Below are 27,497 nucleotides of genomic sequence, written 5' to 3' on the forward strand. Positions count from 1 at the left end.
GTGTGGCCTATAGGGGGCATCTTAAAATCCCAAACATCAGACACAACTATACCAAACACAGTACCTGGTTCAAAAAGGCTTATTTATGTATGCAAATATCTTTTCACAAGCTTTTAACATTTAAACCAGCACAAGCACAAACACACTTTTTTCTCCTTTTTGTCCTCTTACTTCTCCACTCCTCTCAAGAGAGGTTTGTCCTACTCCATTCTGACTTGAACACACCTGGTTGAGCCAAAGAGCTCCTTTTTAACCTGGACCGGGGGGTACTTTTGGCACATCAGCACTGTAATCAGGAAGCTACCACTGCGCCACACTGTTGTAATGGTGTTGATATTTTCTTGTGTTTTGTTTCATGTTGTGCCTTACATGGTTCTCAGCCAAAATGACATAAATTGTTGTCAGTGTTTTATCAGTATGGTTTAAGTTGATGCAATATGATAAAGTGCTGATTGTTGTTTTTAAGCTTGTTTTTAACAATCTTTCAATATTCTTGTTTTGTTTGGTTAGATTAAATCATGTCTGCATTTATATAATGACCAATTATCCTGTTCAGTTTGGGTTAGGCAACTGTTTAGTCTGTTGTGCCTCTTGCTTATAATTGGTAAAATATTTTCATTTCAAAATATCCTGTTCAGTTGCCTCTGGACAGCACTCATTCCAGATTGTAAGACAAACCTTATTTCATTGAATTACCCAAATTACCATATAAATAAATCCAAAGTACAAGAAGTGCAATTAATCTTATGTGTGGAAAGCAGACTGTTGTTTTGTATAAGATTATTTTCTGGTCCTTTATAAACTTTGAGTTCCTTTCACATTATTATTACTGTCAGATTTGAAACATCTTTCACTGTATAAGAACCAACATGGGATAGAAAACATTGAATTGACTTATTTCTTGATGTACAGTATGTTAACTGTGTTATGTGCCATCAAGTGAAGATATTTTGTACATTATACAAGTCATTCATTAATATTTAAGGTGCCATATATGTAAGACATGGTCACTTTTTACCAATGCAATAAAAACGATGTTTGTTTCATTTCTGGTTCTTTTATCAGTGTAAAAAATGCAATTTTCATTTTAAAGTATTTGTTGAACTCAATATTACCCTGCAAAAAAATCAACATTACAGAAGTAACACTGCATATATAAATGAGAGATGGTAAAAAGGGCTAATTCTACAATGCTGATTTTGTGGTCAAAGATTAGTTCCAATATACTAAAATATTTTCATTACAAGTTTATAGTATTTGTGGTTTATATTATATATTCCTTGTTCCAGAACCAAGTCAGCATGATATCAAAAAGCACAAATTCAATTTTCATGCTATCTTTGAATTTGCAGTACTAAAGAAAAATATACTTTAAGAGGTTAATTTTCACCTAGTCAATGTGTATGAGGAACAGTCTCTTTCATATGCCAGAATCAAAAGATTGGCTAAAGAACTGCTTTATGGTTAGATGTCACTTGAAAGTGACTCATTGTCTGACCGGTCTTCAACACTTATGACATATGACAAACATGGGACAGTGTCCATTAGTGGAAGCTGTTCTCTCCAAGTGCTTTAGGCACTCATTAGAAGGATGTCCAATTCTAAAGATCAAAGAGCTATAAAATAGGTTGTTACATCTATTAGAAAAAGGCATTCCTCCTGCATCAGAAGTAATAAATGAGAGAATCCTAGATGGTTAGGAAGGTTACAGGGAACAGGCAACATAACAGAAGAATTGTTCCAGCTTGTTGTCTGGAAATACATAGAGTTTCCTCTGTTCCCTGGTATAGCCGTGTTTATAAGTAAATTATTTCTGAAGAGCTACTAGTGTCTAGCCGTTTAACAGCTTATTAGAGCTCAGGGATGCAGAGAGACCTGGGGCCACCAGAGGGTGATCTGGGTGTAAGGCCACAGGACTTTCTGAGGGCATTCCTGGCTGCACAAATGGTCCAGAGATTGCTTTAGAAGTAGTTCCAATCTGCCTTTGGGAATTGGGCCTTTGAGCTTGGAGCTGGGAGAGTAGTGCTGGCAAAAAACTCAGTTTATAAAGCAGTCCTATGGCCAGATATTTAGAAGTGAGTGGGAGGAGGTCATTTGGAGAGCTCGTGGAGTGCTCTTTGTAGGACAGTGGGTCTGTGGACTCAACACCCCACCAGGTATACAGTTTTCAAAGCCCTTTTATAAGGCTTGGCTGGATAACCTGTTGCTTACTTTCCATGTATTTCTTTTTCACAAATTGAAATTCTCCTACATTTGACCTTCCCTGAGTTTGCGATGTATAAATGAAAACAGATAACTTTTATATAAACAGTATTGTACAGTTTCATTTGTTAGGGCTGTCAAATCAAATGTCAATATTCAAGTATAACTACCTGAATATAACTGAAAACTGTTATTCAAAGGAAACAAATGATGTTCAAATGTAAACGAATGGTTGTTTGTATTTGCCACTATTTTCAGCATTGTGTTATTCCAGACACATTATGCAATTTTGTAGTATTTTAAAGAACTACTGTATTTTGGTACATCACTAATACAATCAACCTTCTTTTTTAATTTTAAATAATGAGCTTACTTCTTCATTTGTAAAACAGACAACCTTCTATTTCACATCCCTTCACCACGCATTTTAGGACAGACATTTTACTATATCACTGCTCTTCTGTCCAATTTGATCTCCATTTACAGTAATAACACATTTTTAAACAGTTCTGTGGCACCCAGAAAGTATTGTACTGCTGCTCATTATGTCAAAATGTACTCCTTAACCTGAGGTCCCAGATTTTATACTGCTTTATGATAGAACTATTAGGCATCGTTTGCACCTGGAAATGGTGGGTTCCTTTATCATTAATAACAATGGAAAATAGCAACCATATTTCTGTTCTTGCTTTTATTATTGTCAAAACTTTAAAACTATAATTTTAAAGAGCCTTTTCAGCTAACATTCAGTTACTGCAGTCCCAATTGGCTGCTGACTTATATTTATTTATATTTATAATTATTTATTTTTTATATTTATATATATTTTATATTTATAAGTATATATCACGGCTGGAAATCAATTAAAAAAAATAACTAATTAATCACATAAATGTATGTAATAGTGATTAATTGCATCTAACATAAAAACATAATTATAGAATTAATACATAAATCATGAAGTAAATACACACTGAATCACAAAATTAATGTAGAATAAACACAAAGGAATTCTAAAAAAAAATTAATGGCATAGTTTAACATAGTACAACATGAATTTGAAAATCGTCCTTAAAGGCAAGTTGAAAAGAAGGCAATAAGAAAACAAGGCCATTGCATTAATTCTCAAATTGGCATAGCATATGAAACACTGACGTGTCAAAATAAAAAAGGATCAAAACAACTGTTAACTTTGAATGCACTGCTAAAGACTGATTTAATTGAATGAATAAGCATCTCTTAATTTGGCATACATTAAAACTTGTGTTACAACTCCACAAATACTGTATTCAATTGTTCATCACCATCAACGATTGAGAATTACACTCTACACAAGTGCTGTCGGCGGTCTCCAAGCTGTTTTTTTTTGCCTCCCCAAGTCCTGCCCCTTCGGACAGTTAAGCATGTCTAAGAGGAATTTGCCTTGTTGCAGGCCCAGGATGCAACAATATTTTCTAACACATTAAACAGGCCACATTAGTTGCAAAAATTAACATGTTAACTTTCCTAGGCCTAATATGTATAAATATATATATATATATATATATATATATATATATATATATATATATATATATATATATATATATATATATATATATATATATATCACCTGTATTAAATTTTTGCTGCAGTTGTGAAAGGGAAACTAATTTCAGTTTTGTCCAGTATGTTATTTCTTGATAGACTGCTTCTGCCTGTAGAACTGAACTATCATTCTAGAGCACAAAATATCAAGTTGTGCCCAGCACAACTAATCAGCTGCCTGCACTTCTTGTGCTTTGTTTTAAAAATCTGTACTGTATTGTTCGCTGAACATTCACATTTTTTCTTGCTATGAATTGTTGCCATGAATAAAGCCATCAACTAAATTATTAATGATAATGTGGAGGAAATACTTAGCGACTATTGTCATGCAATATTAAATACATTTGTGAAACATGTACAGGCTTAATAAAAAAAAATGATTAGTCACAATTCTTCTGACTCCCAAGACTAAATAAAACATAGGTAGGAAAATTAATATTAACATGTTTGACCAGTCATGTGGTGTTTTGTTTGGGTTCATTTTGTGCGTTACAGAAAAAATATCAACTACTCTGCTTTCTCATTGACAACATCACATTTTGCGAACTGAAAATCCAGTTTTTGTGTAGGCCTCTGTTTTTGAGTTTTATATGCATTTCTTTAGAGTAGTATCGTGTTCACCTCTCTAATCATATGCTTTTATTGCTTCCTCATAAAGCTCCTTCATACTAGTAAAATCTGAAGCACTGCACCTAAACCCATGCTGACTGTTCACTAACTCACCTGTTATGTGATGCTTAGTTTTGTGACTGCTTCCATTAATTTAGTAATACATATTAAGCATACTGGTCTGTAGTTACTTGGATCAGCCCAATCTCCCTTTTTTGTACAATGGGATATAACATTTGCTGGCTTCAAGTTCATAGGAATTTCCATTTGGGCATTGATTTTTGAAAAATATGTTTGAGGAAATTATATGTGCAGCAAGACATTGACACAAAACACAAATGCAAGTTCACATCAAAGTAGTGTTAATATGTTGAAGCATTGTTTACATAGTGAAGCATGTTATAAATATCTCTATTAAAATTAGGAGTTATCATAGGAAGACATTCAATGTTTAAACGGCTTGCTATATGCCATAGGACTATTCATATTGACTTTTACAAATCTTTAAATGACAAAATATCATCTGTATTTATATTTTGACTAGTTAAAAGTACAGCTGAAGATATTTTGTTATATTTTAAGTAGATAGTTTTGTATTTTAGATATTAAAAATTACAGTTTAGACACCTTTAATGTGTTTGAGACAAAGTCATTTGTCATCTGATTCTAATCCATTACAGAAAACTGGTCAGAAAATGAAAAATCCTGATATTGAAAAACTTTTTCCCATTATTTTAAATTGGAAAAATAAAATACATTCCAAACCTATCAGGAAAGCCCCAAACAGTGACTCCAAATATCACTGACACACTTTCAAAATCCTATATAACTGTCAGACCATTAATTTCTCTAAAATATAAAACCATTCATTCATTAACCACCTAATTAAGAAACTGTCAATGAGACCATTAATAGAAATGTTTTTGATATTGACCTATGTTGGAGATACAAGAAAGAAACCTGCTCTTTACCGCTCTCGCCTCGCAGATAGGCCAACGCCTATTGTATCACAGCAAAGTGAAAAAATGGTCTGGACACCGTTTATATATATATATATATATATATATATATATATATATATATAATATATTACTTTCATGACATTCGTAGTCTGAACCACAATCTGATTGTACGGGTGGTTACCTACACCCATACAATCAGATTGTGATTCAGACTACGAATGTCATGAATGTAATTACCCCGATCTACATGCTGTCAAATAAATAAACCACACGCTGTGGCGCAACAAAAAGAGGCTTTGCCGCTGACGTCCGAGGTTCGATCCCCGAGAGGGGGTGCAGTGAGTGTGTATGCTGATAAGCCCAGAATTAGGGCGAAACACGTGTCGTGTACTCTTTGTATTATTTGACAGTAAAGTATGCAATATATATATATATATATATATATATATATATATATATATTTATACATACATATATACTGTATATGGAAGAGAAGGTCTGTGATACGGTTTGCATATTTGCAGCTGGAGATCCACAAAGGGAGAAAAAATGAATCACATATCATAAAGTAGTTTTTATTCCTGAGCTTTCAACCCCTGCCAGGGGTCTTCATGAGAGGATAATGCTTAGACTTACAAGAATCAAAGGCAATGTATAGCAAAACATTACGTTGGGGGGGTGGGAGGGTGGCTAAGTCAGTGTGATCGGCAGGGGGGGGGGTGTATTCTAATAAGAATGTGAAGGGAAGTGGCAATAGACATATAATTATATAATATAATATATAATTCACTGTAAATAATAACCAATCCTGAAACTAGTATAATAGTAATCCATCAGTAAGCATAGTCTCTCTGAGTAATCAATAAATTAAAATCATGTTTGAGGAATTGTGTACACTGCTAGATAATGCAAAATTGTCTAGTGAGGTTTCAATTTGTTGAGAATAGGGTTAAAAAGCAAAACCGTTTTAATGAGACTTATTTTAGTCACTCACTGTGCACCTGTGGTTGCTTGAATATACTATGTCTATGGGCTCAGAATGTTGCTATGAAAGCACAATATGCCCTCTGTGCTGATTTTTGGTGTGTTGCATAAAAAACATGTTGTTTTTTTAAAGAATAAATAATTTAGTTGTCAGATTTGATTTACAATGTTGCCTACAGTAATGTGATGGTCCAGGTCAGCTCCATGCTCCATGTTGCATCCAGGAGCCTCTTGAATCTGAACCATCGATAGTCATGAATCAAGATAAGCCAGGCAAATGAGGACACATGCTTACAGCAAGGGGTAGGTGTAAAAGTGTGTAGTGCTTTTATTAAAGACAAAATAGAAAGTCAAAACTTGTTCAGAATGAAATTACAGTGTAACAAATTTTCTTCTAACGAATAAATAAATGATCTGTAAAACTGGTGAAATCTGTGGAGGTTAAAAATTCAATTCAATAAATAATCCATAAAATGAGGTTAAAATCCAGAGACAGTCCTTGCCTTCCTTTAAAAATATGAGCCCCAATGCTTTCTTCTAAAAACCCGCTGTTTCCTCCACTAATCCTGTCCGGACCCTGCAATAAGAGGAGACGCCCGCTGACAGGTACAGCCAACCTTTAATTCCTGGCTCGGGTACCCATTACCAGGCCTGCAGCATCCATGGGGCGCCATGCCAAGCTAAACATCCTTGTCCCGCTGCCAGTCCCTCGGCGTTCTTGGGACACACCACAGGCTGCTCCTAACTCACTAACATTACTTAATAGGAGCGCCCTTCTTCAGCCTCAGGCTTCTCGCCCTGAGGCCCATCCCCAACCACCTGTCTTCCTTCATTTTTCTCAAAGGCTATCTCGTTTTCTCTTTCTTTCACTTTCACTTTAACGTCCATTCTTTCTCTTTTTTCTTCTTTCTGTTCTTGCTTTTGTTGTTATCTCTCTCCTGTGCAGACTTCTTTATACCATCCGATCTGGTGCAGATGACACGCTCTGTGCACTTTCAAGGTGTCAATGAGGCACCTGACTGATCCACTTACAATTGCACATGAGTACGCGATCAGTCAAGCACTGCAATCACATTTGGAGCAATGCCATCAAGTGCTCACCTGCACCCATTCTGAGCCTGCGTGCTCTTGGGACCTGAGTATTTATTTAAAATCTTACACAATGCCAAGGACCATTTATCACAAATAGTATCAACAGAAAATTTCTGTTAACAGTAAATTGTCAGTAGTACTTTCTTTGCTGCTGCAGTGCCATCCTGATAGAACGGTATTTTGAAAACTGGTCTTTTTGCTGAGAGCTGCTACTTGACTGCATAATTTTAGTAATTTATTACACATAGAATTTTTACTTATTGACATTTTTAAATTCATAGTTGTAGTTAGTTAATCATTTGAACATTAAATGCTTATGTTTTAATGCAATTACTCAGAAATAAATTTTACATTTCTTTAAAAGTTAAAAGGTATAGTAAAAAAGTGCATATAATGACAAAAGGGTAACAGCTGTGACAGTGACCATGACTGCGAGATGCAAAACATGGTAGACTTTTCAAAAAGTGCTTACCAATCAATGTGCATTTTTATCTGTCATAAATTTAAAAAGCGTCATCATATAGGAGAACACTTATAGTTATACTCTTAATGGTACTGAGAGTTGTGACATGTTGCATGTTGATTACCATGTACCGTACACTGTTCACTTGACAATAATAGCCCTATAATATTGTCTTTGTATGCCACTGCCTCATGGAGGTACATTTTTTGGAGGATGGTAGCAGCTTAACTGCAAGAAGACTAATAACACACTTGCATTTGGTCTCTTATAGTCTTTAAACATCTAGTAAAGCGCTAAATAACGACATTTTCAGCACCTACAGAATTAATACATTACTGAAAATTTGCAACTTTTGAATTAAAAGTAGAGGTAATGAGTGCTGCAATCAATCTAGTTGTAGAGAACACAGAAATAGATTTGCAAAAAAATTTTGATTTGTGCAAAGTGTATCGCTGGTGAAGGTGTCCAAAGTGTTTATTCTGTACAAACATATTAAAAAATGAAGATACAGTATGCTGTGTAAAAGGTTTGAATTATTTTTAATTGTATATTAAGTAATTAATAGCTTGTAACTTGAGTATGTACTGGTTTTGGCATTCATGTAAACATGAATGTGTGATCGAGTGTACTGTAATCAAACCACTTTATATTACTGTACTAAATATAAACCATATGTCAGCACTGCTGAATAGCGGATTTTCAGTGTGTGTGTTTGCTAAAAAACATAACGGGCATAATGATAGCCTGACATAGTAGTGTTTATTGGAGTCTGAAGAGTTTATCATGTTTGGATAGATTCATGTTAATCTACAGAGGTGTTTATCTATTAATGTGTTTTCCTCTGCATTATAATCTTTTCAATTTGTATACTTTTTAGTACACAGATATTTAATTTTGACTTTTTCCTGTTTGGTGCCCAAGTAGCTAAACACAGTTGAATATGCTTAATATTTGTGGTAGTTTTTATTTTTATCCTCTGTTGTCAATGCTAGCTTGAAAACAAGAAAGCACATTTAAATTGACCTCTCAGTTAATTCATATTTTCCATTATGCAATTAAACAAAAGGCTATTTTAAAATCATTTTTATGCTTAGTTGGTGTTTTTCACAGGGCTATAGCTGTTAACCTGTGTCATGGCCAACGGGCAAACTTTTTCAGTTTCATTTAAACGATTCTTACTGAGAAGCAGATTAAATCTTTAAAGTACCCCTCCACCACCCACTGTTTCAAAATAGTCATGCTGTGACCTGCCTGTGCCGCTATGCTCTCAGGTCTCTTTCTGTCCCTCTAAACCCCATTATTGTTTTGCATGTAAAGAATGAGCTCTGTCAGCTAGCTTAAAGCTTGGTCAACTGGCTGAGGCACTACTTTCCATAAACTGTACACTCAGCTACTTCACTGCTTTGCCGGAAAACTCATTTGAACATAGAGAACTTCTATCAAGCTAACCGTTCGTTTACTGTCATGTGTTAATGTTTGTGTTCCTAAGTATAATGATATAATGATATATGAACCGGTTTGGTATAGTGGCTTATTTTACATAATCAGTATTTTACATGCAATTTCACCTTATAACCTATCCAAAAATATGTAAAAAGAAGTTTGCATCACTTATTTTTATTGAATGAATATTATATTTATAGTCTGGAATCAAGCAGGAGCCAATTTATCAAATCCAATGAATTATTCTATAAAGTAATAGGATTTTTGTAAATAATGTTAGGATGTATTCCCATAATCCTACACACTGTTATTTGTACATCATTGATACATATAGTCTTTAAGTAAGTTTGGAGACTTCCTAATAAAAAAGCACCCCCAAATAACACAAGTGGCTACCCCCCCCAAGTCATCCTTACTGTGCACGGTATGTCATCTTCTGGTATTCCTTCTTATATTAATGTTTATTTATTTCATCTTTGCTAAAGGAGATTTTTTTTACTCTTTTCAGGATGAAGAGAATGGCAATGGAAAAGGTGAGCATTTTTAACATTTATGCTTTCACTTTATTTTATGGGCACTCAGTCACACCCATGTTTAAATGCATTGGCAGCTGTCCATCCTCATTTTTCTTCAAATAAAATTTGTTAGGCATTGCCATCTAGTGGTCCTGATTAGTACTTACCGCTGAACAAGAATGTCCAGTTATCAAGTAACTTCCTTCATATAGCACATTTCATAATGGGAAGTGGGATCAGTTTTCAAAGAAATTAAGACTGTTATTAAACCAAAACCAAAACAAAATCAGAATAGTATATATAATATGCAGTATTTAAAGCTTGCTTTATTTTGTACTAGAACACTGTATATTATTTCTTAACTTTGAGCTGTTGCTAAGCTCCACACCCTATCATGCAAAGTCAACTCAGCATCATTACACACTGAGCTGAATTGAGGCACATATTTTTCTTAGAGCAGTTAAGTTTGTGAATCATAAATTTACATTTGTCAAAAAGGACCAAATAATAGATTGTCATATTTTTGCCAGATTCGGTTTCCCCCATTAAAAAAAAATGTAATGTTCATACTTGGACACATTGATATATAAAATCACTAAGCAGTGTGGTAGAGAAGTAGAATTTTAAGGGCCTTAAAAACTTGACTTGAAGTTGTTTTGGAGAAATTAGCTGGATATGATTGACAAGCATGTTGGGCTTAATGAACTGTTCTTGTCAAAATTGTTCAGATGTTCAAGGACGGTTTTTGATTGTATTAGGATGAATAGTTATATTAATCCTGGGCTTCTGTGTCAGGAAAAGTACAGTAAAATGTCCAGTCAAGATAACAATTATTTAAAAATAATAAATTAAGTTAAGATGCACGATTTATAAAATCAGAGTACAATCAGTAGTTCTCTATGAGGCGACGCCACAGATACAAAGATTTCTTAAAAGAATACTATGTCATGTACATATTGTGTGTATATTTTAATTTGTATTATTCATTCCAAAACCATTCAATTACTATACAATCCCTTTAGCATGTCCTGAATCTGCCCTTGTGAGATGTGTTCTGGGGTATCCTCAACACATGCCTATGTCATAATAGTTCTTTCAATTTTGGGAAGTTCTATTTAGAGCTTTTCCCATGTTGCTAAGCTCTACACCCAATCATGCAAAGTCAACCCAACATCCTTACAACACTAACCTCAATTGAGGCACATACAGTATGCTCGAAACATATTGTTTTACTCGCTATCCAGAATTCTTGACTATCAATAAATCCAAGGATTTAGCCTCCACTTTACGATCACTGTCCGCTAAAACACTCAAAAAACTGCTGTTTGCTAAATTATTTGTTAGTCAGTCTCACAATCACCTTTGTCATTGCTGGTGATCAGCACCCAAGGATACATGATGTCCTCCACCAACAGCAGGTTCTTTCTTTTATTTGAAGACAGAAATTCAGACGTTTCCAGGAGAGACCCCTGACCTCAGATTTGGAAGAGATAATGTTCATCCCAGCCACATCACACTTAACAGTGGACTGAGAGTCTGATGAATCCAAACAGCAGAGAAGCAAATTCCCCAAACAGAATGCTGTCCAAGTCTGTTTTTTTTTTTTAAATTTTATTTATTAATTTTATTGTAATCATTCCATACAAATAGATCAATTTATAACAAAAAAAATTGAAGACAAATCAAACCCCACCCCTGAGAAGGAGAGCTTAGCCAAAGGAGAATTGCTTAGGGCTTTTTAATAAGGCAACAATAAACAAAAGAAAGGAAGAAATATATATAGGTAAATAAAAAAATGGAGAAGGGAATTAAATGCAGTAATAGTTATTTCTCTTATTCTAAAATAATATTGATTAGATCCTGCCAGGTTTTAAAAAAATTCTGTACAGATCCTCTAACTGAGAATTTGATTTTTTCCAATTTCAAATAATATAAAACATCGGTTTCCCACTGACTTATCAGAGGAGATTTAGGATTCTTCCAATTTAACAAAATAAGTCTGCGTGCCAAAAGTGTAGTGAATGTAATCACCGTTTACTTGTCCTTCTCCACTTCAAGTCCGTCTGGAAGAACACCGAACACAGCTGTTAATGGGTTAGGAGGGATTGTGACCCCAAGGCTGTCTGAAAGGCACTTAAAAATTTTGGTCCAAAATGATGTTAGTTTGGTGCAGGCCCAAAACATGTGACCCAGTGAGACAGGAGCTTGGTTGCAGCATTTGCAGGTTGGATCTGCCCTGGAAAAATTTTGGACAGTTTTAAGCGAGACAGACGAGCTCGATATATAAGTTTTAGTTGAATAATTCTCTGCTTTGAGCATATGGAGCTCGAGTGAATTCTCTGCTTTGCTACCTTCCACTCCTTTTCTGATATATTGATTAAGAAATCTTCTTCCCAATATCCTCTTGGGTCTTTGAAAGGTAGGGACTCTAATAAGATTTTATATAATGCGAGAATGGTGTTTAATTCCTCAAAATTGAGCAGTATTTTTTCCAGCATGGTGGAGGGTACGAGGTGAGGAAAATCAGGCAGTTTCTGTTTAACAAAATTTCTAATTTGAAGATTGTGAAAGAAATGTCTAGCTGGGAGGTTGAATTTGGAACGTAATTGTTCAAAAGATGCAAATATGTTGTCTATATAAAGATCTCTAAGCATTTTAATCCCAAAACTTTTCCAGGTATTAAAAACTGGATATGTTTGCGAGGGTTGAAAGAAGTGGTTCTCTTGCAGAGGTGCCACGGATAAAAGATTTTCCATCTTAAAATGCTTTCTAAGTTGGTTCCACATTCTGAGTGAGTAAAGCACAATTGGGTTATTAGTATATTTGCGATAACTTGCATTTATTGGAGCGCAGAGCAGGGAATATAAAGAAGTACTACAGGATTTTACTTCTATTGCGATCCAAGCCTGTGTATGTTCATTTTTTGTGTCAAGGTTTTTATGGCTTGTATGTTTGCTGCCCAGTAATAAAACTGAAAATTAGGTAAAGCCATGCCAATTTCTGCCTGAGGTCTTTGTAGGGTCGCTCTTCGGATACGTGGGTGTTTTGAGTTCCAAATGAATGAGGTTATTGTTGAATCTAATTGCTTAAAAAACGATTTATTGATATATATTGGAATGTTTTGAAATAAAAAAAGAAGTTTAGGAAGGATATTCATCTTAACAACGTTAATTCTTCCGGCTAGAGTGAGATGAAGGGTTGACCATCTATGCAAGTCTTGCTTAATTTTTTCCATACAGACGGCAAAACTTTGTTGATAAAGAGCTTTATGTTTACTTGTGATATTTACCCCTAGGTATTTAAACTGATCTGCTATGGTAAAAGGTAGGGTGTCCAATCTAATATTATATGCTTGTGAATTCACTGGAAAGAGTATACTTTTATTCAGATTAATTCTAAGACCAGATATCTTTTGTAATTCTGTGAGTACTGTTAAAACTGCAGGCACAGTGTTTTCTGGGTCTGATATATATAAAACCATATCATCTGCATATAGAGAAATTTTCTGTTCCAGTCCTTCTCTGATAATCCCCTTTATCTGATAGGAATTTCGACAGTGAACCGCCAGTGGTTCAATGGCGATTGCAAACAGCAGTGGTGACAAGGGACATCCTTGTCTGGTACCACGTTCTAGCTTAAAGTAGTCTGAACAAATGTTGTTAATACAAACTGAAGCTTCTGGATTGGTATACAGTAGTTTGATCCATGCACAAATATTCGGGCCAAACCCAAATTTCTCCAACGCAGTGAAAAGGTAGTTCCATTCAATCATATCAAATGCTTTTTCTGCGTCTAATGATAGTAATATCTCTGGGGTGTTTGATTTTGCTGGTGAATATATAACATTAAACAAGCGTCGGAGATTGGAAGATAGGTGTCTGCCTTTAATAAATCCAGTTTGATCCTGTGATATTACCAAGGGCAGCACTTTTTCCATCCTTCTAGGTAGAATTTTTGAGAGTATCTTAACATCATTATTCAGGAGTGAAATTGGTCTGTATGATGCACATTGTAACAAGTCCTTATTTTGTTTAGGAAAGACGGTGATTAATGCTTGGCGAAATGTTTGAGGTAGTATTTGGTTGTCTCTAGCTTCTGTAAATGTTGCCAATAAGAGAGGAGCTAGCTGAGTGGAGAATTTCTTATAAAATTCTACGGGGTAACCATCAGGGCCTGCTGATTTCCCGCTTTGAAGTGACTTTATAGCATCTAGTAATTCTGTTAGCGTCAGAGGTTTATCCAGTTCCTCAGCACTTAAAGCATCTATTTCTGGTGTCTGTAATGTATCCAGAAATGCATTAGATTGTGTGTTGTCTTCTTTGAACTCAGTAGAATATAAGGATTTATAATAATCTCTAAATGCGTGCGTTATATTTTTATGGTCAATGATTTCTTCTCCATTCGTGTTGGCGATTACTGGTATTGCATTGCGAACTTCTTGTTTGTGAATTTGTTGAGCTAAAATCTTATTAGCTTTCTCTCCGTGTTCATAGTAATGATGTCTTGACTTATAAATAAGTTGTTCAGTTTCTTTAGTTGTTAAGATGTTGAGTTTTGTATGCAGGGCCTGCCTTTTCCTGTGAAGAGCTTCACTTGGACACCTGGCTTGTTCTTCCTCTATTCTAGTAATTTTGCTTCTTAGCTCTGACAGTTTCTTGGTTTCTAATTTATTTCTGTGGGAAAGATCTATATATATAATTCTCTAAGCCGCCGCCAAGACACCCATGAAAGCACGCAGGAAGGAGCCATGCCCACCAACTCTAAGACCATTGGATACGACGAAAACTCGCAAAGCCACGCCCACCAACTCGGACGCGACGCCTCGGAAAACATGCCGTCATTTCTGTTTGTCTGTGCTACAGTCCACATGCAGCTCTGAGTCACGTTGACTTTTCGGTTACAACGCACAACCGCGTGCAACATCGCAACTGTTTTACACGCTACATACAGCAATTCGCATCCGCGACAAACATGCGTCTTCTTAGATGGTCCTGCAGGAACACGGAAAATGTTTCCCCGCCCACCAACACTCTTTATTCCCCGGCCCGCGTCCACCGCATCCACGACAAACATGCGTCTTTTTAGATGGTCCTGCAGGAAAACGGAAAACGTTTCCCCGCCCACCAACACTCCTTATTCCCCAGCCTGCGTCCACCCTCGCTCTCTAGGCATTCCCACTGCCTGCTCATGTGCCCGGACGCAACAACTCACCGACCACCTTGTAAGTCGCTTTCGTCTGTGCTAGGAGTCCACATGCACCTCTGAGCCACGTTGACTTTTCATTATTCTTTTCGGGTACGACACCCGACCGTGTCCACCATCGAAAACCATGGGAAAGGAACAACGAGGCCCCGCCCAGAAACTCTACCCCTCCTCCCACGTGGTAGGGAACGCACCTCAGAGCACTGCCCGCCAACTCGAACAGCTCCTCAAACACATACTCACTCGCTTTGGTCTGTGCTGCGGTCCAAAACTAGCTGTGAGCCACGTTGACTGTTCATTTGCCCTCCATGGCTACCGCTTCAAATGTATTTCATGGAAACAACACTTAAGCCGCCGCCACAGCAAGCAAGACACCCATGAAAGCACGCAGAGCAAGCAAGACACCCATGAAAGCATGCAGGAAGGAGCCACGCCCACCAACTCTAAGACCATTGGATACGACGAAAACTCACAGAGCCACGCCCACCAACTCGGACGGAGCAACTCACAAAACACGACGTCATTCACGTTCGTCTCTGCTAGACTCCACATGCACCTCTGAGCCACATTGACTTTTCATTATCCTTTTCGGTTATGACGCACGCACCACCATCGCAAACTGTTTTACACCCCATGGTCTTAGAGTTGGTGGGCGGGTCTCCGTGAGTTGCTCTTGCGAGCGGGCACATGACCAGGCGGTGTGTATGCTTTGAGAACGAGGGTGGATGCGGCAGGACCATGTAAGAAGAGGCATGTTTGTCGCGGATGTGAATTGCTGAATGCAGCGTCTAAAACAGTTTGCGAGGGGTATCCCATGGGATCCTTAAAACAATCCTTTAAAACTGAGGTTAAAACACAATGAAGGAAGCAGTCTTTAAAAACCAATAAGCCCTGTGCCTCTGTTTCATTAGCGTCTCACCTGCTTCACTGATACAGGCCCTGCAACAATCGAGACGCTCTCTCAGCAGCTGACCTTCTCTGTGCCTGACTCCACTATAGGCTGCAACAAAATTATGAAAGTACGGGCGCATTTTTTTCACACAAGCTGTGTATGTGGGTGGGTTGGTGTTAGTTAGTTAATTAGTTACTCGAAGGATTTCAAGATTTAATATGCACAAGCGGTAACACTGCAAAAGCAGCCCAAACCAGAAAAGACGGCTGGCAAAAAGTGGCCGACAAATTAAACGCGTGTGCATTGTACTTACTGAAAGCAGCGTTACGGATTTTGCAAATGTTGAATGTGAATTTTTTTCCCTCTGCTTAAAAAAGATTTAAAAAGCTGTGTGATTATGCGGCGTATACTACTCCACAGGTTGGTATGCTGCGTGTAAAACAGTTTGTTTGTCGCAGATAATTTGCCTTTTACTATTACACAAAGACAATTTCCTGTTAATACTTCGTTACATTGATATAGCGGTGTTCTCAGTATTCAAAGCGATGTCCACATAGGGAGGAACCGGGAAGCGAAACCACAATCTTCCACAGTCTCCTTACTGCAAAGCAGCAGCACTACTACAGCCCCACAAGGCAGTTAAAGAATACACCGGGCTCGATTTTTTTTTTTCACTTCTGTTTACAGAGATCGGGTCGTAAATAGCATTGTTGCAATGTTACTTTTCTTTGTGGCTTATTACATTACGGATGTTTCACATGTTCATTTTTTTCCCTGTGCTTAAAAGACATTAATAAAGTGTTTCTCAGCTGTGACTCCGGAACAACTCAGTACGCAAACTATATTAAGCGTCAACAACGAAGACTCGCTACACCTTAATCTACAAGTACTGACACTTATCCCTACCGACAAAATAACTTTCACCAGCGTGGCCTTCTTCGTCACAGATGATCCCGCTTTCAGTCACGGACAATTATATGTTGCTCTCTTCAGAGGTCTATTTTTCATTCACTCACAGTGGTATCCACATGTAACGGCCGACCCCGTACCCAGCCGGCAACTACACCTCCAAGACCTGTGGCCTGGATAATTTACTGAGATGAATCTAAACTATCAAGCCATACCTCTAACAAATTACACTTTTCCCCCACAATCGACGGTGTAAATATAAGCACGCAAAAGCAGGTATGTAAAATTAAACTGATTAAATGTATTAAATGAAACCACAAGACAAATGCAAAAATAGAAACATATATAAATATAAATATCCCTCCACCACATCAACAATGAGACACCACCATATATAAATACAACAAAACCCTCCCTTGCCCCTGTAACATATAACACACAACACGAATAACAAAAATGAATGATATACTGAATGAGTGTGAACTTGAGTCTGGTTATAAAAACTATCCTGAATACAGATGACTGAACTAGTGGTAAATGAGTCGTTTGATTTTCCCGGCAAATGGAACAACCTCACCGTGATTCCTCGGCGTATGGTGGATGGCGAATTGACCCCGGGGTCTCAGCAGATGAAGGATGAAAGCAGTCCAGCAAAATGAAAAACAAACTGGTGCAAAGGCGCGATGTGGAAAAAACAGCAAGCAAGTTGATACGTGGTCGAAAACGAATGGTCTCCTTTCTCCTCTCTTCTCTCCTCTCCTCTCTCCTTTCTGATTACTTAAATAGTCCTTGTGACGGCTGTAATTGATAAATTGCGAACAGGTGTTTTCCAGGTTAGAGGCCGTGGTCTTCTTCCATCATCGGGACGGCATTCACTGATGCACACAAACAGCAAACGGGACAATGGAAACAAGACGCACTCAGAACTGACATTTGACAACACTAACTATGTAGCCCCGCTACACACAAACCCACCCCATTTGGACAACTGTGTCGTTCAGGAAGTGTTCACCCATCAATACATAATTATGCGGCGTATGCTACACCATGGGTTGGCTAGTATGAAATAATCTGTCCTCTTAAGAAGGCCTTTAGAGTTTCCCAGAGTGTTCCTGCAGAAACCTCTGTGGGCGTGTTTGTCTCTAGGAAGAAGCTGATTTGTTTGGATATAAATTCTATGCAGTTCTTATCTGCTAATAGAAGAGGGTTAAGACGCCATCTACGAGGTGAGTTTGAGGGGCTTAATGATTTTAGCTCCAAGACTAGAGGGGCATGGTCGGAGATAACAATTGTGTCATATTTGCACGATTTAATCGTAGGCAGGAAATTATTATCTATAAAAAAATAATCAATTCTTGAGTAGCTATGATGCACTGGTGAGTAGAACGAATATGATCTTGAGTTTGGGTTAAGAAACCTCCAGGGGTCTGATAAGTTGTGGTCAGTTAAAAACTGTGTAATTGTCTTTGCAGTGTTAGATGTCATCCCCCCTGTCACAGGAGTCCTATCTAAGAGTGGATTTAAAACACAATTAAAGTCCCCAGCCATTATAATTTTATGAGTGTTCACATTGGGAATGGATGCAAATAGATTTTGCATGAATTCCTTATCATCGACATTGGGTGCATAAACATTTATCAAAATCATTTTACTGTTAAATAAGTTGCCCATGACCATCACATATCTCCCTTCAGGGTCCGATACTACATCTGATGCTACAAATGGAACTGTTCTGTGTATGAGAATTCCCACCCCTCTAGTTTTCTTTATAAAGCTAGAATAGAACATTTGGCCAGTCCAGTCTTTTTGTAGTCTGAACTGATCCTTGCTTAGTAAGTGGGTCTCCTGTAAAAATACTATTTTAGCGTTTAAGCCTGTTAGGTGAGAGCATACTTTCTTTCTCTTTAATTCGTGATTCAGGCCTTTAACATTCCAGCTCACAAAGTTAACTGTCCCATCATGGAGACATTGATTCTGAGTTTTTAATGTCATTTTATAGTCTTAACTGGTAGTGAGGCAGTTTTAATCTTAATTTCAAAATTCCCCATGAGTTATTGCATTTTAGCCTATTGTTGCATTGATATTTATAGTTATAAGGATTAGAAGAATAGATTAGATATAGCCTGCTCTCCTTCTCTCCCCCTTTTATCCCCCCCCCCCCCCCCCCCCCATTTTGCCTCCCCACATGAGGCTTGATCCCACTTCGCGATGTCCCGGTCCTCTGACATACAAAGAGACAGAGTACGTCCAAAACAAAACAAACTCCACCCCGCAGCGGCGTTTGAGAATTAAAACAAAGTGATATCTATTGCAGCTGAATTCTAAATACAATCTGCTGAAAATATAATCATTAACAGTCTTTATGCTTAAAATAATCTTCAGCAATTTTAAGATATTAAGATAATAAAAGAATGAACCCTGGGAATGATTTTAAAAAGTAGTCTAGGATAAACATAGTTAATCCTAGTGTAATAGTATAAATGTAATAGCAATGTAATAGTAATAGTAATGTAATAATAGAAATAGCAATAAACCAAGAGTATGATATTAAACAGTCTACTTAAAGGTAGAAAAAAAAAAAAACTTTAATTACTTCCACACTTCCGTCTATAACTGTAATTAGGACATAAACATATAATGTCTAAGTAAAGAAAAGGATGTATAATTATAATACCAGTCTCTTAAAAAGTGGATCCGACAGCAGATGATAGGTCCTTCCCATGCCTTGACAGGATACGGCTCCTTATTAACTTTCAAAAGAGTGTCGGAAACAGCTTCTTTAGTTCCTTTTCAGTTTCCTCCTTGCTTGAAAATACATAATATTGGTCTTGAACTTCCACTTTCAGTTTGGCGGGATACAAGAGGCTGTATTTGATATTGGCTTTCTGTAGCAACTTTTTAATGTTAAAGTAGGCTGCACATTTTGCAGCTGTTAATGGTGAGAAGTCAGGGAAAATACGAATAAGATTATTTTCAAATATAATCTCTTGCTTGTGTCTGAGAAGTGCCATCACATCAAGCTTACATCGTAATCGCTCGAAGCGGACAATAAAAGACCTAGGTTTAAAGGTGCTTGATCTGTATATGCCAGGGGTCTGCAACCTTCACTATCAAAAGAGCCATTTTGCCCCCCCCTTCCTCCAAAGAAAAATAGTCTGGAGCCGCAAAACATAACACAGCTTATAAACTTTTAAAAGTTTTAATCTTTTTTTAGATTTTACATGTTACAACCACGGAATACAACAAACAGAAGTGCAGTGTGCATGTGTAGGGCTACTTTGAAATAAATTAAACTGAACTATGCAGGCCTATTTGGGTCCTTCCTATACCTGTGTAAAATTAAAATAAAAACTAGCCCACTTTAATATAAATAAAACATTTAGCTGTAGGTTAGCAGCTTTAAAAAAGTAAACATTAAATTCCATTTCAATGTGCTGAATCAACTGAAGCACCTGAACATACAAAAAAACCTACATCAGCTCCGGGTCCGAAATGAATGTGTTTTGTTTTTCTGAAAAATAATAGCCTATTAAATGCTATTGTTGTCACCTGTTTAAAGTGACTTCTGTTTCTGAAGTTCGCTGCTGATCATCTCTATGTCGGGGCTGTACAATGTGACTTTGACCTTCACACAGGACTGCAGGCTCTCATGTGTGAGGCGGGAGCGATATTTGGACTTTATGAAGTTCATGCTTGAGAAAACTTGCTCACTTAAGTATGTTGAGCCAAAGATGGACAGGACTCCAAATGCATATTTTTTCATGTTCATATACGTTTCGGGAATGGCACTCCATGTGTCGAAAACAAATTTGTCGGGTTTGGGGAGGTTTTCAATATCACTCCATTTGTGCTCTTTAGCGAGAGTAGCCTTCTGACGGGTGACTTCTTCAAGATCCGCTGTCAGGCATTTGAACTTGGACACCCATTAATCTTTATCTGCTATGTCGTCCAGTTCAATTTCTAGATCGGGCTTACTCCTGTGAATGCGGATGTGTTCAGCAGGGATGGGTCGATGTCCAGGGGTGTGACAGGGAAGGAGAGAGTGTGTGTTTTTCCTTTCTGAACTCACTGAATCTTTCTCTAAATGCAGCTTGCATTTTCTGAACAATTTCCCGTTTGTTTTTAAAGTCGGAGAATAGATGCTCTGATATTTTTATGAACGATTCTTTCATGTATTCTCCGTCTGTGAACGGCTTATCCCTCCTTACGATCTCTTGAGCTGCCACAAAACTAGCAGCTGTAGTTGACTGTGTAGAAGTGATCCACTTTTTGAAAGTATGTTTGCTCTGTTCAGCTTTCCGTTGCAGTTCCGAAATTGCTCTCTTTCGCTTATCTTCACTTGGGTATTTTTCAGTGAATGCTGAGAGCTTGTTTTGAAAATGTCTTTCAACGTTACATTTTTTGTTGTTCGATAATTTATCGCCACATATTAAGCACACCGGTAAGCCAGCGTCGTTGGCGGTGAAGGCAAATGCTTCTGTCCACGCAGAATTAAACTCTCTAAATTAGATGTTAAAATGTATAACCGTAGTAGTAGTAGTAAATAAACATATATATATATAAATACAAGTTAAATTAAGAAATTGCCATTATTCATTTTCATGGTTTTTATTTTTTTGTCAAGGCCAAAGGGAGCCACTGCAAGGAGGCTGAAGAGCCGCATGTGGCTCCAGAGCCGCGGGTTGCCGACCCCTGGTATATGCAATAAGCAGCTGCTATCTCAATGTCGAGTTTAAGATCATCTCCAATTATTTTAGAGAGTAATTCTACTGCAAATTTCACTAGGCTTGAGCTTTCTCTTTTCTCAGGTATACCCTCAATTCTTATATTGTTTCTTCTGCACCCATCTTCCAGGGCCGCAAGTCTGTGTCCGAGTTTTTTGCATTTGGAATTCGCGGCTGTAGCTTTTTCATCGGCGTTAAGACGCCAATTGTTCCACTGTTTCAACTCGAGCCGTGAAACGTCATCCAGCTGATCTGTAATGTCATTAATCTGGTCGGCAAGCATTTTCAGTTTGGATCTATTTTCTTCGATGTGTTCCTCTAATTTCTCCAACATGCCTTTAAAGTTCATGTCAAAACATTTAAATAGACACGTTTCCCGGTTTTTGTTATCCTTCTTAAGCTCATTCTTGTTATCCTTCTTGAGCTCATTTATGGCTGTAGCCATGGCAGTGGCCAGTGTAGCGATCATCTCTTTCAGTTCGGACAGTTTGTTTCGGATTTCGTGCTCCGCGAGTGGAAATGCAGCTCCTGTTACAGCAGGTGCTGTGGGCTCACGATGAGTAGATGAGAGCACATCCTGCAGGGCCTTTTCTAGTCTTGAATGATCCTCAGAAATCGGTATCACTGGCACCTTCGCTCCCATTTTCACTCTCAACTGGAGACGATACAATCGAGCGGGGTCCCAGGAAATCTGCGCATTCGTCTGCCTGTTCCAGGTCAGTCTCCGAGAGGCCATACCTTGCACTCGGGCCGGATGTCTGTCCAGACTTTGATGCAGCTTTTAGTTTCTTTTCCGGTTCTTTCTGACTTTTCTTCTTGTTACTCATGCTTGTATATTGTAGTGGAAGTTCCTTGGTCGGGTTAAATACAGGATACCTCTAAATAATATGAAATACGTGGGAAAATAAAGCTGCTGCTAGCGGAGCTCTGCTTCAGACATCCATCTCCTATATAGGACGAGACCAACACCCCAAGTCTGGTTTTTGTATTCCTATTGTATCTGTCAATAACAGGACAGGATGTGCAATCTTAGTAGAGGCCCACATTCCCATTAAATATACTCAACTTAAGGGCACATTTGTGAACTCAGTTCTTCCTCCACAAATGTGGGGCCAGAATCGCGTGCAGCAGTGGTCCAGAAACACCATACTCTTGTACAATTTTCACCTTCAACAAAATGCTCTTAGTGTTACATGATCAGAAGGCATTTCTAAGTCGGTAAAGCTTATGTAGATAGGACTGCAAACTCTTAACACCACTCTAATATCAGTGCAAGGGAAAATCTGCAGGATCTAAATTGTTCTCCCCTAAACTGAGGTTGAACTTTAAGCCATAGTTTTTATTCCAGTACCCTGGAATAGGCTTTCCCAAAGAGACTATCTTCCATTTTTAAAAATGAGGACCATCACCTGCCAAGCTCATGGCACATAACGAAAACTCCAAATACCTCCACAATATCTATTGCTTCCATTATTTCTAGGTGGGTTCTCAGCCATTAAAATGTGCTTTCAGTACTGAATACTTTGAGGAGGGTATATCCACTAGGTTTAGGAGTTCCTCAAAGAGCTACTTTCACCTCTCAATGCTACCCCCATTCGAGATCAATATTTATCCAGCTTGGAAGAGAACAGCCTGGGCAATGTTCCACCTACCCATTTTGGATTATCCAATAGTTTTTAAAGTACCTCTTTTTAACTATCTGAAAGTTATTCTCCATGGCCTCACTGACTTTCTCTGTACAAGCTACTGGGGTCAATATGTTTCAGTCAAATTCAGTGATCAACCTGCTTCCAAAATGCAAAGGAGTGCTTTTTCTTTTCCTTGACAGGATCCCATATAGCTGCTACCACTTTTGATTTCTTGAGCAGAGGCTGTTCATGCTTTATGTCTTTAAATTACCTCAAGATGCAGGAGAATCCCTTCAAGATTTAATAATTAAAATTAAGGCAAACAGAAGCATTCACTGGTTATACCCAGCACTTCCTGATGACATGATTTGTGTCTTCCCAGTGTTTTGAATAGATGCTGTGGACATCTGAGTCAGCTTGATAGCTCTGCACTACTTTTTGGTTTTTACTTAAATGTCCAGAACATAAGTTCTTTAATGGGATGACATGACTTCAAAGTCAATCATTGATTTTTGGTACCAGGTACTCTGATACCAGGTACACTTATGATTTGGCTTGTGTTTGAATGTGGTGTTTGTCATGTACTATCCATTCAGATCAGACAGTCCATTCCTTCTAATTACACTGCTCCAAGTTTCTCTGCTATTCCTTCTGTGAGTGTTTAAGTTTTCAAGCAGTACTACAGAGCCAGTAGGTAGAACACTGTTGAATGCTGAATCCACTGTCTGTAAGAATGGATAATGGACTGTCTGCTGGGCAAACTGTTTATGAAGCACAAGGACTGTGTTTATAAATATATATAAATGTGAGCAGCACCGAAGCACCATGAGGAACAATGCTGTCTCATTTTCACTCCATTCTGTACACCTCAGACTATGAATATAACACCAGGTCATGTCATTTGCAGAAATTCTTAGAAGACTCTGTACTTATGGAGTGTATTGATACAGAGACTGAGGAGACTAGTCAGGTGAAGAACTTTGTTGGTGCAGAAAGAATTGTCTGCAACTTAATATCAGCACAACCAAAGAAACTGGTTATTGACTTTGGCATGAAAGAGACTCTATGTCCGGTCACCATTCAGGTAGTGGATATAAAGGCAGTGCACTCCAATAACTGCTTTAGGGTCCACATCAATAACAGAGGAGCTATATATGAAAGAGCAGAGCACACTCTTTTTTCTTAGGAAATTGCATTCCTTTAATGTGGGTAGTGACATCCTTTACATCTTCTATAGCTCTGTGATGGCTAGTGAGATTTTTTACACTGTGGTGTGCTGGGCTGGAAACATCACTTAAGAGGGGCCCACTGAATCAACAAGCTAATGAAAAGGGCATGTTCAGTAATGGGACACACTCTGGACCCCCTGGCGGTAGTTGAGGACAGAATGAAAACATGAAAAATACTGCACATCTCCTCTGTGATACACTAACACTGAAGACTTCAGGCCAACAAATTATTCAGCAGAAATGTGTCAGGAAACACAACTGGGGCTTTTTTATATCAACAGCAATATGCCTGCATAAAGCTTCATTCTGTCATTCTGGTGTGTGTTCAGACTATAATATGTGTGTATATACTGTGTGTGTGTGTATATATATATATATATATATATATATATGTGTGTGTATATGTATATATATATATATATATATATATATATATATATATATGTGTGTGTATATATATATATATATATATATATATATATATATATATATATATATATATATATATATATATATATATATATGTATATGTATATTGTGGGAGGTGGCCCGGACACAGACAGGCAGACACCGGTGGTTCAAGCACCAACATACGTTTATTATACATTATTTACAATGTACGCACACACAACCCAGTGCCCCACCACTAATCACCCACAGTCCAGGCCTCTTAAGAATGCCTCTCTCTCTCTCTCTCCTGACTGCCTCCACTCCTCTCCTCCGAGCTCCGTCCTCTTCCACCCGACTCCAGCCATCGAATGGAGGCAGGCGGCCCCTTTTATCTTCACCTGGACGTGCTCCAGGTGCCTGCCAATAAACTTCTGACGGCACTCCCTGGTGTGGTGGAAGTGCTGGCTGTGCACCCAGAAGCACTCCGGGTGTCCCTGGTCTTCGTCCCCCCAGCACTTCCGGGTGTGGCAGAAGTGCTGAGGACCAGGGCACTCCAGGCATTTGGGCACTCCCTGGCAGTGACCACGGGCCCCTATAGGGTTGAGCTTCCATGCTCCTTTCCTGTGGTCCCCATAGCCACCAGGGCGGTCGCCCCCTCGTGGTCTGGAGGAGGCGTAATCCCTCCTTCGATCCTTCCGGGTGTCCCGGCTGGGTACCGCCCCCAGCCGCTCGCCACAATATATATATTGTGGTCAGGTGGTGGAGGGACAGACTGGAATCAGTCAAAAGTTTGGGATGGCAAATGGGCTGCTCCTTTTTTTCATCATGAGACAAAATAAACAAAAATAAAAAACAAAGAAAAAATGTGCCAATGTGCTGCTCTCTGGTCAGGGTTTCCTCCTTCTTAGGAGTTTATTTTAATGTTGTGCTCTGCTATGCGGCTTATTCGGGTCTCCTGGCAAAAATGCCTCTCTTTTAGTCTGCACATCTTTTATGGCGAAACTCCCGGAAGGGGCGGAGCTTAGTACCCTTACTGGGCAGTTTCTCAGAGCTGTGAGGGAAGAAGAAAAACAGGACAAAGTCAGCGTTAGCCCCCTCTCATGTTATTATACCTGTATACTTTTCCCCAGCGCTCGAAGGAGTCCTCTGACGCCTATTAGTGACTAATATATATATATATATATATATATATATATATATATATATATATATATATATATATATATATATATACAGTATACAGTGCATCCGGAAAGTATTCATAGCACATCACTTTTTCCACATTCTGTTATGTTACAGCCTTATTCCAAAATGGATTAAATTAATTTTTTTCCTCAGAATTCTACACACAACACCCCATAATGACAATGTGAAAAAAGTTTACTTGAGGTTTTTTCAAATTTATTAAACATTAAAAAACTGAGAAATCACATGTACGTAAGTATTCACAGCCTTTGCTCAATACTTTGTCGATGCACCTTTGGCAGCAATTACAGCCTCAAGTCTTTTTGAATATGATGCCACAAGCTTGGCACACCTATCCTTGGCCAGTTTCGCCCATTCCTCTTTGCAGCACCTCTCAAGCTCCATCAGGCTGGATGGGAAGCGTTGGTGCACAGCCATTTTAAGATCTCTCCAGAGATGTTCAATCAGATTCAAGTCTGGGCTCTGGCTGGGCCACTCGAGGACATTCACAGAGTTGTCCTGAAGCCACTCCTTTGATATCTTGGCTGTGTGCTTAGGGTCGTTGTCCTGCTGAAAGATGAACCGTCGCCCCAGTCTGAGGTCAAGTGTACTCTGGAGCAGGTTTTCATCCAGGATGTCTCTGTACATTGCTGCAGTCATCTTTCCCTTTATCCTGACTAGTCTCACAGTTCCTGCCGCTGAAATACATCCCCACAGCATGATGCTGCCACCAGCATGCTTCACTGTAGGGATGGTATTGGCCTGGTGATGAGCGGTGCCTGGTTTCCTCCAAACGTGACGCCTGGCATTCACACCAAAGAGTTCAATCTTTGTCTTATCACACCAGAGAATTTTCTTTCTCATGGTCTGAGAGTCCTTCAGGTGCCTTTTGGCAAACTCTAGGCAGGCTGTCATGTGCCTTTTACTAAGGAGTGGCTTCCGTCTGGCCACTCTACCATACAGGCCTGACTGGTGGATTGCTGCAGAGATGGTTGTCCTTCTGGAAGGTTCTCCTCTCTCCACAGAGGACCTCTGGAGCTCTGACAGAGCGACCATCTGGTTCTTGGTCACCTCCCTGACTAAGGCTCTTCTCCCCCGATCGCTCAGTTTAGATGGCCGGCCAGCTCTAGGAAGAGTCCTGGTGGTTTCGAACTTCTTCCACTTACGGATGATGGAGGCCACTGTGCTCATTGGGACCCTCAAAGCAGCAGAAATTTTTCTGTAACGTTCCCCAGATTTGTGCCTCGAGACAATCCTGTCTCGGAGATCTACAGACAATTCCTTTGACTTCATGCTTGGTTTGTGCTCTGACATGAACTGTCAACTGTGGGACCTTATATAGACAGGTGTGTGCCTTTCCAAATCGGGTCCAACCAACTGAATTTACCACAGGTGGACTCCAATTAAGCTGCAGAAACATCTCAAGGATGATCAGGGGAAACAGGATGCACCTGAGCTCAATTTTGAGCTTCATGGCAAAG

The 27,497-nt window shown here is 38.5% G+C and overlaps 1 protein-coding gene across 1 annotated transcript in view; it reads left to right on the top strand.

Annotated features, from left to right (window-relative positions):
* Positions 1–27,497, top strand: part of LOC114665211 (rho GTPase-activating protein 23-like) — a 139,425-nt gene that overhangs the window by 66,345 nt on the left and 45,583 nt on the right. Inside the window, 1 exon segment of the mRNA XM_028819643.2 lies at positions 9,851–9,875. Coding sequence (XP_028675476.1) covers positions 9,851–9,875 — 25 coding nt within the window.

This window comes from Erpetoichthys calabaricus, chromosome 14 (assembly GCF_900747795.2).
Source record: "Erpetoichthys calabaricus chromosome 14, fErpCal1.3, whole genome shotgun sequence".
Lineage (NCBI taxonomy): Eukaryota > Metazoa > Chordata > Cladistia > Polypteriformes > Polypteridae > Erpetoichthys > Erpetoichthys calabaricus.